The sequence below is a fragment of the Pristiophorus japonicus genome, chromosome 10, assembly GCF_044704955.1.
Source record: "Pristiophorus japonicus isolate sPriJap1 chromosome 10, sPriJap1.hap1, whole genome shotgun sequence".
NCBI lineage: Eukaryota > Metazoa > Chordata > Chondrichthyes > Pristiophoridae > Pristiophorus > Pristiophorus japonicus.
This window is the reverse complement of record NC_091986.1, coordinates 192,744,981-192,759,905: the sequence shown is the minus strand read 5'-3', so window position 1 is coordinate 192,759,905 and position 14,925 is coordinate 192,744,981. Positions and strand designations below refer to the sequence as shown.

The following is a 14,925-nucleotide window of genomic DNA, read 5'->3' as shown; positions in this document are numbered from 1 at the left end:
AGCTGAGGGTAGGATCAGGCAAATAGGTTGCCAACATTCACCATATAGGCTCACATATGACAAATGGCCAATTAGTTGGCTATGTGAAACTACAGACCAGCAGAAGCCAGCACCATGAGAGGAGGGGAGAAAATTAGACTCTGTATATTTCAGAATTAAACGTATATATTTATCTTTCTGCTAAAAAAAACATGAGAGAACACTGCACTTGTGCAACAATCGTGTGAGTGATTTTAGTACAGTAACTGCAAGGTGTACTTTCTGAAGCTACTTTATTAATCCCGTGATTAATTCTGATACTGATGGATGACCATCTGTGTAACCGCACTGAACATCAAATAACCAACACATCCCCAACCTGTCAGACAGATCCTATACCTTGCACAGTTCAAAGCTAATTGTATGATCCCGTGACAGTTACTGTCTGCACATCATTCAATAAAAAATTATCAATAATACAGCATAAATCAAATGTTATGATCTGCAGTATTACCAAAGTGACAATTAAAAAAATGATTCATTTATGAGGAAATAATCATTTTTATCATTGTACAACTTCAAACTAATATCTGCGTACTTTATTTATGGCATTGTGGGCTCTATGTTAATCTTCAGTTGCTAAGTAATGGCTCTCCCTTGTTGAATAATGCATCTCCAATGCAATCAAGAATAAGTGCAGTCAATTATCTGTGAATGAATTATGAAGATATCACAGAATTTAACTTCCAAAACAACCTTATTAAATCCAAAGAGCAAAAGATATCTGGATAGGGCATGAGACAGTAGGCAAATTCGATCGCGCTGTTTCAAACAAAATACAAACGTTAAGAATCAGAATTTAACAGCTCTCTCCCTGCAGTCCCAGAACAAATGTTAAAATCTGAATTCAAGTCACTTGTCATAGCCTGTGATGCAAAATAATCTACACTACTTAAATGACAGCATGAACAGGGAATCAGAAACAAGTCATTAAAGAGAGAGGAAGGCAAAATAGAAAATCATCCCAGGCTTCTGTCACACTGCCTCTCAATAGTTAATTCAAGAGTGGCATTTGCAGAGTCAGTGTAAGAGGGAGTTAGATAATCAGCTCAGAGAGACATCAGCAGAGCTTTGGAAATAGAACACTTATCCATCCTCTCAGCTGCAATTGAGTGTGGCCCAGGTACAGCAGAGCACTGTGAAGAACTTTTCTTTTTTAAATTACTTTGATATTTATTACTGAGCTCAAGAAATAGAAGGAGGTAAGCAAGGAATAGCCGAGAAGGTATTTAAGTTGTAATATGTGTGCAGGATTAATTCTGGTAATATGTTCACGAGTAAATGTTAGTAAAAATAGAATCGCGTGCTAATACAGGTTCAATCTCCCTTATCCTGGACTCCCTTATCTGGCACCACCCCTCGTCCTGGCCGCTCCGACATGAACAAATTGAACAAATTAAAGTCGTTCCTCGCTGCCGACTCCAGCAATCGCTGGCCTGCCCCCGCAATCCATCGCCCCGCCGCCCCCCCCGCCATGATCTATCTGCCGCACTCCCAGCCCTAAGCCAGCCAGCCTCGATATTCCCTTGCTCAGTACCTGTACCATCCAATTTAACATGACTACCCCTCGTTCCGGAAAAATCCCGTATCCAGAACAGGCCAGGTCCCGAGGGTTCCGGAGAAGGGAGGTTCAAGCTGTAATGATTTCCCAAGTGCAAGTTTACCAAACGGGTAGCACACCAGATAGTCCATTTCAATATACAGCACTACTTTCCATCGCAAAAGTCTTGGGGCCTGAACTTGGTGGCCTCACCGCCCACTGCCGTCAGCTGCCGCCGAGCTTTTAGGATGGTCGCCCCTCGGTGACAGTTTCCTCCAGGTCTCCCGCCAGCGGGAGGGGAGGATCGCTGGTGTCATGTATGTAGACCATGTATACTAACTGTATAGTCACATAAGGTGTGCCACCAGAGGGCACTGCAGTGGGTGACCTGAGGGTCACCTGCATTGGTGTGCAGGGCCCAGTATAAAAGGCTGCCCACCATGCTTGTGCCTCACTCTGGAGTTACAATAAATGGGACTGTCACAACAGCTCAAGTACAGTACTAGACCTCGTGGATGTTATATATGTAAACTTGTATATACTCTGTAAAGCCACCAGAGGGCTCATCCACTGGAGTCCCAAGGGATCCCATAATCCCTTGGGAGCACAGGTATTTAAGGAAGCCTTACAGGTTGGAGAGGCACTCTGGAGACCTGTAACAAAAGACTACGGTCATACTTTACTTTGAGTTCGGTGTTCAGTCTGACTCTTTCTCCATACATAACAACTGGCGACGAGATACAGATAACAAACCCAACAATGCAAAGAACAGTGGGTATTCTGGAGAAATTCTCGGAGGGAGATGATTGGGAGACTTTTGTGGAGCGACTCGACCAATACATTGTAGCCAACGAGCTGGATGGAGAAGAGAATGCTGCCAAATGAATGGCGACTCTCCTCACCGTCTGTGGGGCACCAACGTATGGCCTCATGAAAAATCTGCTTACTCCAACGAAGCCCACGGAGAAATCGTATGATGATTTATGTACAGTGGTCCGGGAGCATTTGAACCCGAAGGAAAACATTCTGATGGCGAGGTACCGGTTCAACACCTACAAGAGGCCTGAAGGCCAGGAAGTGGCGAGTTATGTCGCCGAGCTTAGACGCCTTGGAGGACATTGCGAATTTGAAGGACATTTGGAGCACATGCTCAGAAACTATTTTGTACTTGGCATTGGCCACACAACCATACTTCGCAAACTTCTGACTGTAGAGAACCCAACCTTGAGTAAGGCCATAGCGATAACCCAGGCGTTCATTGCCACCAGTGACAATACTAAGCAAATCTCTCAGCACACAAGTGCTGCTACAAGTACTGTGAACAAAGTGATGTTGTTTTCAAATCACAACATACAGGGCAGGTCACACATACCTGCAGCTGCACGTCCGCAGATGTCCCAGAGTCCACCATCAAGGGTGATGAATGCAAGGCCATTAACACCTTGTTGGTGCTGCGGGAGGATCATCGTTTCCATTCATGCCATTTCAAAGGATACGTTTGCACAATGCTGTGGAACAATGGGACACCTTCAACGTATGTGCAGGCGAGCTGCAAATCCTGTTAAGCCTGCAAACCACCAGGTTGCAGAGGACGACAGATCCACGGAGGATCACGACGAACCAGAGCCTCAGACCGAGGAGGCAGAGGTACATGAGGTGCACACATTCACCACGAATTGTCCCCCGGTAATGCTGAATGTTGAACTAAATGGACTCCCGGTGTCAATGGAGCTGGACACGGGCACGAGCCAGTCCATCATGGGCAAAAAGATTTTCAAAAGATTGTGGTGCAGCAAGGCCTAAAGGCCAGTCTTAACTCCAGTTCGTACGAAACTTACATAAAAGAACTGATTCCTGTAATCGGCAGTGCTACCATAAAGGTCTCCTACGATGGAGCCATGCACAAGCTACCACTCTGGGTGGTACCGGGCGATGGTCCCATGCTGCTCGGCAGGAGCTGGCTGGGAAAGATACGCTGGAACTGGGATGACATCTGAGCGCTATCGCCCGCTGACGACATTTCGTGTGCCCAGGTCTTAAACAAGTTCCCTTCGCTGTTCGAACCAGACATCGGGAAATTCCAAGGCGCAAAAGTGGAGATCCACCTAATTCCGGGGGCGCGACCCATCCCACAAGGCGAGAACAGTACTGTACATGATGAGAGAAAGGGTAGAGATCGAGCTAGACCGGCTGCAACGAGAAGGCATTATTTCACCAATCGAACTCAACAAGTGGGCCAACCCGATCGTTCCTGTTCTCAAGGGAGATGGCACCGTCAGAACCTGTGGCGATTACAAAGTAACTATCAATCGTTTCTCCCTGCATGAGCAGTCCCAACTACCAAAGGCCGATGACTTCTTTGCAACGCTGGTGGTAGGAAAGATGTTCAAAAAGCTGGATTTGACTTCACCCTACATGACACAGGAACCGGAGGAATTATCAAAGGGCCTCATCTGCATCAACATGCACAAAGGTCTTTTTATTTCTAGCAGGTGCCTGTTTGGAATCCGATCAGCCGCGGCGATATTCCAGAGAAACATGGAAAGCTTACTGAAGTCGGTCCCACACACCGTGGTCTTCCAGGACGACATCTTTGTCACAAATCGGAACACAGTTGAGCATCTGCAGAACCTGGAGGAGGTTCTTAGTCGACTCAACCGCGTGGGGCTCAGGTTAAAATGCTCGAAGTGCATTTTCGTGGCGCCTGAAGTGGAGTTCTTGGGAAGGAGGATTGCGGTGGAATGCATCAGGCCCTCCAATTCAAAGACGGACGAAATCGAGAACGCACCAAGGCCACAGAACGTGATGGAGCTGCGGTCGTTTCTAGGGCTCCTGAACTACTTTGGTAACTACTTACCAGGTCTTAGCACACTCTTAGAACCACTGCATGTTTTACTGCGTAAAGGGGACGAATGGGTTTGGGGCAAAAGCCAAGAAAATGCCTTTGTAAAAGCTAGAAAATTGTTATGCTCAAGCAAATTGTGTTGTATGACCCATGTAAGCGTTTGGTACTAGCATGTGATGCGTCGTCATATGCTGCCGGGTGTGTATTGCAACAAGCTAATGATTTCGGAAACTGCAACCGGTTGCTTACGCATCCAGGAGTCTGTCTAAGGCTGAGAGAGTCTACAGCATGATTGAAAAAGAAGCGTTAGCGTGTGTCTATGGGATAAAGAAAATGCATCAATATCTGTTTAGGCTAAAATTCGAATTGGAAACTGACCATAAGCCACTCATATCCCTGTTTTCTGAGAGTAAAGGGATAAATAGCAATGCATCGTCCTGCATCCAGAGATGAGCGCTCACGTTGTCCGCATACAACTACGCCATTAGCCACAGGCCCGGCACAGAAAACTGCGCCGATACTCTCAGTAGGCTGCCATTGCCCACCACGGGGGTGGAAATGGCGCAGCCTGCAGATCTAGCCATGGTTATGGAAGCATTTGAGAGTGAGCAATCACCCTTCACTGCCCGGCAGATCAAAACTTGGATGAGCCAGGACCCCTTATTATCTCTAGTCAAAAACTGTGCGCTTCACGGGAGCTGGTCCAGTGTCTCAGTGAAAATGCAGAAAGAGATAAAGCCATTCCAGCGGCGCAACGATGAAATGTCTATACAGGCTGACTGCCTTCTGTGGGGCAATTGAGTAATGGTTCCCAAGAAGGGCAGAGACACCTTCATCAGTGACCTCCACAGTACCCACCCAAGCATCGTAATGATGAAAGCGGTAGCCAGATCCCACGTGTGGTGGCCCAGTATCGATGCGGACTTAGAGTCCTGCGTTCACAGATGTAATACATGCTCACAGTTAAGCAATGTACCCAGGGAGGCGCCACTAAGTTTATGGTCTTGGCCCTCCAAACCGTGGTCTAGGGTACACGTCGACTATGCAGGCCCATTCTTGGGTAAAATATTTCTTGTGGTGGTCGATGCGTACTCCAAGTGGATTGAATGTGAGATAATGTCGGTTAGCACGTCCGCTGCCACTACTGAAAGCCTGCGGGCCATGTTTGCCACACACGGCCTACCCGATGTCCTGGTGAACGACAACGGGCCATGTTTTACCAGTGCTGAGTTCAAAAAATTCATGACCCGGAACAGGATCAAATATGTCACATCTGCCCCGTTTAAATCAGCGTCCAATGGTCAGGCAGAGAGAGCAGTGCAAACCATCAAGCAGGGCTTGGAAGAGGGTAACAGAAGGCTCACTGCAGACTCGCCTATCCTGAATCCTGCTTAGCTACCGCACGAGACCCCACTCACTCACTGGGATCCCACCTGCTGACCTGCTCATGAAAAGAGCACTTAACACAAGGCTCTCATTAGTTCACCCTGATCTACATGAACAGGTAGAGAGCTGGCGGCTTCAACAAAGTGCATACCATGATAGCGCAAATGTGTCACACGAGATTGAAATCAATGATCCTGTATTTGTACTGAATTATGGACAAGCTCCCAAGTGGCTCCCCGGCACTATTGTGGCCAAAGAGGGGAGCAGGGTGTTTCGGGTCAAACTTTCAAATGGACTCATTCACCGGAGACACTTGGACCAAATCAAACGCAGATTCACGGAATATCCTGAGCAACCCACCTTGGACCCTACCTTCTTTGACTCCCAACACACACACCAGTGGCAACCAGCACCACGGTTGGCCACGAAGCAGAACCCATCATCCACAGCAGCCCAGCAGGACCCACCACACCATGCAGCCCAGCAAGGCCAGCTGCACAGCAGCCCAGCGAGAGCCCAACAATTGATTCAACAACATCAGCTTTCACACCGAGACAATCAACCAGGGTAAGAAGGGCCCCAGATCGACTCACATTGTAAATAGTTGCACTATTGACTTTGGGGCGGAGTGTTGTTATATATGTAAACTTGTATATACTCTGTACAGCCACCAGAGGGCTCATCCCCTGGAGTGCCAAGGGATCCCATAATCCCTTGGGAGCACAGGTATTTAAGGAGGCCTCACAGGTAGGAGAGGCACTCTGGAGACCTGCAATAATAGACTAAGGTCACACTTTACTTTGAGCTCACAATGTTCAGTCTGACTCTTTTTCCATACATAACAGTGGAGTAAGTCATAAGAGTATTAAAGCCATAACAACTGGCGATGAGATTATGAACTTTCACGTAAAAAGGACTAATGTTGGTGCATTAGAAAAGTTCTCAGAGGGTGAAGATTGGGAAGCCTTTTCAGAACGGCATGACCAATATTTTGTAGCAAACGACCTGATAGGCGATGATCTGGCCACACTGGCAGATAAGCGCAGAGTTATCCTGTTGACCAGTTGTGGGCCCGCGGTCTACGGCCTCGTCAGGGACTTGCTTGCACCAGAGAAAACAATGACCAAGTCATACGAGGAGCTGAAAGTGCTAATTCGGGACCAACTCAAACCGAAGGAGAGCATCCTCACGGCCAGGCATCGATTTTATACATACCACTGCCCCAAGGGCCAGGAAATCGCGAAGAACCCTGCCGACCTCAGGAGGCTGGCAGGACCGTGTGAATTCGGCACATCCCTCGCCGATGCCTTGCGGGACATCTTCGTAATTGGTATCGGTCATGAGGCCTTCTTCACAGGCTACTGTCTGCCGAAACCACCGTCACTCTGCAGAAGGCCATCAGCATCAGCCAGGCGTTCATGACCTCAAGCTGCAGCTCCAAGCAGATGATGCCACTCTCAGGACTCAAACCCAGCAAGTACTGTAAATAGAATGGCGCCTTTCACAGGCAGAACTGTTGAACGTGAATCTTCCCAGGTCAGAGCGTACAGGCCCCCGAGTCCTTTAACTCAGAGTCCGCTGAGGGGTGCAAACGTAAGTTGAGTAGCACCATGCTGGCATTGCTGAGGTAATCACAGGGCTCATCAGTGTCGGTTCAGAGACTATGTGTGCAAAGGCTGCAGCACAAAGGGCCACCTACAGCGAATGTACAAAAGAGCTGTGACTCACCATGTGGAAGAGGAGTCAGCAAATGGCTGTGAATCCAGCGCGGATTACGAGGAGATGGCTAGAGAGGCAGCTCAGTCCCAGGACGAAGTGTATGGAGAATATACCTGCACCACAGATTGTCCTCCAGTGATAATGGATGTCGAGATAAATGGCATTCCAGTCTTCATGGAAGTGGACACAGGGGCAAGTCAGTCAGTAATGAGCCAGGAAGCCTTTGAGAGGCTATGGAACGATCAAGCTGAATGACTCAAGCTGGTCCCGGTTCAGGCAAAGCTGCGCACCAAGGAACTAATATCAGTTGTTGGTAGTGCAGATGTAAGTGTATCTCATGATGACGCGGTGCACAATTTACCATTGTGGATTGTTTCAGGTAATGGACCAATGTTACTTGGAAGAATATGGATGGGGAAGATTCATTGGAACTGGGAAGACTTCATCATAAGAACATAAGAACATAAGAACATAAGAACATAAGAATTAGGAACAGGAGTAGGCCATCTAGGCCCTCGAGCCTGCTCCGCCATTCAACAAGATCATGGCTGATCTGGCCGTGGACTCAGCTCCACTTACCCGCCCTCTCCCCGTAACCCTTAATTCCCTTATTGGTTAAAAATCTATCTATCTGTGACTTGAATACATTCAATGAGCTAGCCTCAACTGCTTCCTTGGGCAGAGAATTCCACAGATTCACAACCCTCTGGGAGAAGAAATTCCTTCTCAACTCGGTTTTAAATTGGCTCCCGTGTATTTTGAGGCTGTGCCCCCTAGTTCTAGTCTCCCCCACCAGTGGAAACAACCACTATCCTGCCTCTATCCTGTCTATCCCTTTCATGATTTTAAATGTTTCTATAAGATCACCCCTCATCCTTCTGAACTCCAACGAGTAAAGATCCAGTCTACTCAATCTATCATCATAAGGTAACCCCCTCATCTCCGGAATCAGCCTAGTGAATCGTCTCTGTACCCCCTCCAAAGCCAGTATATCCTTCCTTAAGTAAGATGACCAAAACTGCACGCAGTACTCCAGGTGCGGCCTTACCAATACCCTATACAGTTGCAGCAGGACCTCCCTGCTTTTGTACTCCATCCCTCTCGCAATGAAGGCCAACATTTCATTCGCCTTCCTGATTACCTGCTGCACCTGCAAACTAACTTTTTGGGATTCATGCATAAGGACCCCCAGGTCCCTCTGCAACTCAGCATGTTGTAATTTCTCCCCATTCAAATAATATTCCCTTTTACTGTTTTTTTTCCCAAGGTGGATGACCTCACACTTTCCGACATTGTATTCCATCTGCCAAACCTTCGCCCATTCGCTTAACCTATCCAAATCTCTTTGCAGCCTCTCTGTGTCCTCTACACAACCTGCTTTCCCACTAATCTTAGTGTCATCTGCAAATTTTGTTACACTACACTCTGTCCCCTCATCTATGTATATTGTAAACAGTTGTGGTCCCAGCACCGATCCCTGTGGCACACCACTAACCACCGATTTCCAACCCGAAAAGGACCCATTTATCCCGACTCTCTGCTTTCTGTTCGGCAGCCATTTCTCTATCCATGCTAATACATTTCCTCTGACTCCGCGTACCTTTATCTTCTGCAGTAACCTTTTGTGTGGCACCTTATCGAATGCCTTTTGGTAATCTAAATACACCACATCCATCGGTACACCTCTATCCACCATGCTCATTATATCCCTTCAGCGATCGACGTCCCCTGTGCTCAGAGGCAGAGCAAGCCCCCACCTTTGGTTGGACCAGGCACCGGAGAGCAGATCCGCGCAGCCCCCAAGGCACAGACCGCTCATCACGACTGCGTGGTGACGATCTGGCCAAGACGACCCGAACGCACCTTCCCGGTTTCAGTGGCAGGACTCCTGGGGAGGAAGATTGGATCCGAGGGCGCCATCTCAGCTTCAGTGGCAGAATCCCTGGGAAAGAAGATCGCAGCAGTCGACATCATGGACAGGGAAAAGATGGCATCCAAACCACGAGGCGCAGCGCTAATGGAGCAATGACACGTGGTTCCACGCAAGGAAGACGATTGGTGTAAAAGTAGAGAGGCCATTTTGAAGGAGGCCAGCAACCTGCCATTTTTGAATGAACTGCTTGAAATTGGTAACCAATATAAAAGTCCAGCTGAAACGAGCAGAATGTTGTTGAGCGATGTCGGGTGCAAATTGCAATCAGCCAATGTAGCGGGCGAACACCTAACAGTCATATACAGGTCCAGCGGGCTACCCAATGCTGTAGCCTGTGTCCCCGGGACCAGAACAATGTATCATAAAGTGTCCCCTCAGCTGTCAGAAGTAGACAAGCCGCAGAGTAAACGATCCCCGGAGAGCAGAGGCACCGGTAGCGATACCTTGCCTCGGATCGGTTTAGCCTTGCAGGCACCCGATGGCATGAACCCCCATGGGCCAAAAACAGTAAACTGCGCTTATGCTCGCAGACTGCCAACTGTTGCCTACCACCCGGGTGGAAAAGGCACAGCCCACACTCGCCACCGCAGCAATGCCCAAGAGCGATGGGTCACCCGCAACGGCTCCTCCAAACGGGACCTGGACCAGCCAGGATCCCAAACTAGAGAGTGCTCACAATGGTGCCCTCAAGGAAAGTGAGTCAGCAGTCCCCTGTGAACTGCTAGACAAGACGAGGCAGCCCCATCGTCGCTTAGACGAAACGTTCACTCACTCAGACCGCTTTCCAGGGAGCAGCAGTGACACTGTGCAAACGAAAAGGACAGGGAGGTCACAGACACATCAGCTGACTTTGGGCCTGCCCGACACTAAGAGTAACGGCAAGAGCCCTGAGCTCCGGCAACTCGAGCAAAATGAGCTCACCTCGCCCACAGACCCACTAGCATGGGACGCTGCACCACCACCAGACGACCCGGATCTCATCCGGCCGTGCTGGAACTAGACTGTCCTTGTGTACCTGTACTGATATACCTGTACTGATCATGTAACTGTACCACACAAAAAGAAACACAACTGTAATCCGCCCAATAAGTGTATCAAGATATAAATGTAAAACCCATGTGATGAACTTGAATACAACTTGCATGTAACGGGCCATTAGCATGATCTCTGTGTGGGGGGAAGAATGGAGTAGTCATGGACTCACAACCAGAAACCACGGGGACCTCCACTGGCAACAAATCTCACTACCAACCCACCCAAGCTAGAAGCAACCTTCCAATGGTCAACCAGGAAGAGCAAAGCCCAGGTCACCGTCAATGTACGAGTCAATGTTCATTAAAGACTTGGGGGGAAGTGATGACATGTATGTAGACTAACTGTATAGTCACAGAGGGCACTGCAGTGGGAGACCTGAGAGGTGTGCATAGGTGTGCAAGGCCCAGTATAAAAGGCTGCCCACCATTCTTGTTACAATAAATGGGACTAAGGTCACAACAGCTCAAGCACAATACTAGACCTCGTGGAGTCATTCATAAGAGTATTAAAGACATAACAGCTGGGAACCGTCCGCTGATGGTCGCTGGCGTGCAAGTCACATAAGTGACCTCCCACCCGCCGAGCTGCCATTTTGGTGCGGGCGGGAGTCGGCGGCAGCAGGGGGAAGGACCGCTGAGTGAAGACAGGTCTAACCCCAACGGTAAGTCAGAAGACCTGCAAAAAACGTTTAGTGAACTTCTTTTAATTATATTTTTTCAGCAACTTATGTGTATGGAGTCCCCTGAAGGTGCTCCAGAGGTTATATTTTGGTGAAAAATTTTATTTTTATGTGCTCCACCCTCCCTGGGCTCGACTCAATCCTCGGCGGCACTTTGGCGAGGATTGCATTTGCCGCAGAGATTGGGAGCTCCCGCCCACTGCCGCCAAGATTCACGCCGTAAATTGTTATTTTGCTGCCGGGCGGTACTGCCATATCTTTTAGAGGAATCTTGCTGGCAAAGTACCGCCAGGTCTCTCGGTGGTCCTTTGGGCAGCACTTGGGCGGACCCTTGCTGTGCTAAAACCCACAAAATAAATACAGCCTCTCATTCACTGTCTTCTAATTTCTGCATACCCAACATGGTAGAATAATGAGGGTCCATCAGGTGGGAACAGTCTCACTGCTAAATCTGAACAATGTGGGCTGAAGCATCACTGCAGACTTGAGCACACAATCTTGGTTGACACTTCAGTGTCGTCTTAAGGAAGTGCTGCATTGTTGAAGGTGCTGTTTTTGGATGAGACATTTAAACCAAGACCTGCTATTCGAAGAAGAGCAGGGGGTTCTCCAGTGTCCTGGGTGCTTTTCATCCTGCAATCGTTGCCCACAATTCAAACTCCAAAAGCCAGTTTATGAGTGAATATTTAAAGGGCTGTATTATAACACAGGTGTTGATAAATCATAGACATTTACAGCAAAGAAGGAGCCCATTTGGTCCATCATGCCTGTGATTTCATAACAACCTAATGTTACACATGTGGCACTGAGGACACACTATAGAAATTATTTACTATTTTCTGAGAAAGATGTTTCAGATATTTGTAAATATGCTTACCTGAAGTCCTTTAACCCAAGACCAAGCATTGTCCAGATTGTTTTCATTTACTTCTGCCAGCTTCTCCTGCCAAGGTTCAGCTCTGGAATCAAACTTCACAAAATTGAATTTGGTCTTGTGTCTAAGCTGTTCCTGAATAAAGTAAATATTCCAGTTAATATCCCTTAAAGAACAGCAATCCCTGTTATGTTGCATTCTATATTCTGCAGCATGATCTTCGAGCTGATGGTTGCATCCGTCATTCCACTTCTTCGTGGACTGGAAGGCCCAAACTCAAACTTCAGCTTCAGTTGGCATTTGCATTCAGGGGTTCCTGCATTAGAAGCCAATGGAGGTGAAATGATCTTGGGCACTATTTAAAAAAATAGTGTAAAACGGGCTGCCAATCCCTAATGCCTGTGTGCACTACTACCCAAGACACATTTCACCTCGGTGTTGCTTGTGTCTTAAGGTTTAGCACCAAACATAAGGCAGGTATACAGATAATAAGAACATACCAACATAAGAAATAGGAGCAAGTCCTGCTGAATTTTCCGGCAGGATGTAATTAATATTTTTTAATCTCCATTTCCCGGCCACATCCAGCCGGATTGAGAGGCTGTCTGGCTGTTGGGCGGGTAGGCCTTCAGCACCAGGCCACAGCGGGGAGTGGAGAGGAGGGAGAGAGAGATTGGATTTGCACCAGGAGGTGGTGGGGGGGAGGGAGATCGGAGGCCAGAGGAAAGATCGGGGTCCGGAGCTGGGGGGGAGGTTAGAGGCCAGAAGGCAGATAGAAGGCTGGAGACCAGAAGGGAGATCAGAGGCCGGAGTCGGTGGGGGGAGGGGGCAATTAGAAGAGTCGACGGAGTGTCTGATCGTGGTGGGGGGGGGGGAGGGTTTGGGGAAGCAGGTAAACCTGATCCAACTGGTAAGTAGAAAGACACTTAGCTCCTGGATCCAACCTCTATGTAGCTGCCGGGTTTCTCGAGGCCCTGAAAACACAGGCAGCCAGGGTTAAATTTAAAATGGTGGTTACATCTGAGGCACGCAGCTTCATTATAATATTTAAATTGCCAACCAGCATCCTGGGAGCGGGTTGGTTGCCTGCCGCTGTCCCACTTCAGTTGAAACTGGAAGTAGGCGGGTTGGCGGCGGGTTTGGGTCAGGATTCAGATTTTTAACATTTTAACGTTCCACCCGACCCCAAACCTGCCCGTTTTTGAGTGTTAAAATCCCCTCCCCCACCCCCCCCATGTTCTGGTAAGTCAACATGTACACAAAGATATAGAACTTGGATAACAAATAGGTAGAAATCTGATGGCTATGAGGACCAGGAAACTTCCCCTCATAGATCCCCCGTGAGTCCTGGTACTCCCACTGAGCCACAGCTAACGTTTTAGAGCTGTAACAGTGGTATAGCTTCTCCAGAGAAAGCAGGATTTCTACCACAACCTGGCAATGCCAATTCAGTTAGCGAAGGAAGCAGTCTTAACTGACTTTAGCTAGTAATTAGTAGGGCAAGTGATTTGTCGTGCTAATCTGCTGGAAAAATGACCACTTCCATTGCCTCTAAGGCTGTCGAATGGAAAACTGTAGATCGGGCAGTACATTTCACTACATCAGATTATGTGTAGAAAAGGTATAGGATTTGTCATGAGATGTTGTGCTGTGCCAAATCATTGACCCAGTGATTAGTGTCTCATTAGAAAAGCGTTTTAACATGGGAAATAAATTGTTCCAAGAGTCAGACCAGCTTAGTAATAAACCTGCATGAGTTGAAAGATCTTTCTTTGAACCAGCTCCAGCTTATCTTTCATGGATTGAGAGGTGTCAACTAGGACGTAGATCTGGTCCTCAATTATGGTCCCAAACAGCTCCCTGCTCCCCTGCTGAAGCCAGCCAATTCTGTGAACACGAAATTAAAGCAATAAATTACTTCAATACAGAAGAACAACTTTATAAATCGATGACGCATTCAAGAGTTATTTATTTCGGTGAAATACTGAAACTGCTTTACTGTTTGTCAGTACAGCTGTGGAAAGAAAGGCTACCAAGTTTCAAAATCAAGTATATATTGTAAGGTTTTATTACAAACATGATTTTCAAACAAAGAGATGCTCTTCAGCATCTCCTAGTGGTTAGTTATAAAGTGCAATTGGCATCAGCCTAACTGAACGTCTCCAGCCCATCCTTCCAGCTGGGGAAGCAATGCGGTCCAGAGAAATTGCAAAAACAGGGATGGGTAGAGAATAATAACTGAGAAGAAATCCCGTAGGAAAAAATGATCATCCCTGTTGATGAGGGCGCTTGTTCTGCCCCAAGCGCTGACTTATCTGCCTTGGTTTCCACTCCACCTGAAGACACGAAGTCCCGACGACAACCCAATACAGTGGCAAAACAATGAGATGTGGAGACCTGCTGAGTGACAGATGTGGTCAAGGCTAAGTGTAGTACAGCCAGTAAGTTACTGTCAATTCCAGTTTGACATAGAAATGAGTTGTGTTGTTGTTGTTGTTGGCACATTCTGCCTTTCTGTCAGCTATAGCAGCTCCAGGTATGGCAGAGACAGTGCAGGTTGAGTATGTAATTGGGGCAGAATGGGAGAACAGCTCTAGCCCAGCAACAATTTATTCTTCCTTTTGGTAGGTCATCACCCAGAGATGTGTAAGAATGGAGAAGAATCCAAATTTGAAAAAGCGTTTAATGTCCATTTGTGCTGTATGTAGAAGAGATCATTTAGGCCGGGGCGGGGGGGTGACGGGGGGGTGACGGAGAAAGAAGCTCGGCCAGTGTGAAAACAGATACTGCAAGCTTTAGCAACACACAAGTGAAAATAATAAAGGAAAACTATTGTCAAAGCAAAATGATGGGAATTCTTATCGGGAGGGAGCAA

General features: G+C 47.7%; 1 protein-coding gene across 1 annotated transcript in view; it reads right to left on the bottom strand.

Annotated features, from left to right (window-relative positions):
- The window catches only part of LOC139274658 (von Willebrand factor A domain-containing protein 3B-like), a 275,722-nt gene that overhangs the window by 197,570 nt on the left and 63,227 nt on the right, over nucleotides 1–14,925 (bottom strand). Inside the window, exons 11-12 of the mRNA XM_070891337.1 lie at nucleotides 13,799–13,937; nucleotides 12,054–12,185 (exon numbers count right to left, since the gene is read on the bottom strand). Of these exons, the coding sequence (XP_070747438.1) occupies nucleotides 12,054–12,185; nucleotides 13,799–13,937 (271 nt within the window). The remainder of the gene's footprint in view (nucleotides 1–12,053; nucleotides 12,186–13,798; nucleotides 13,938–14,925) is intronic.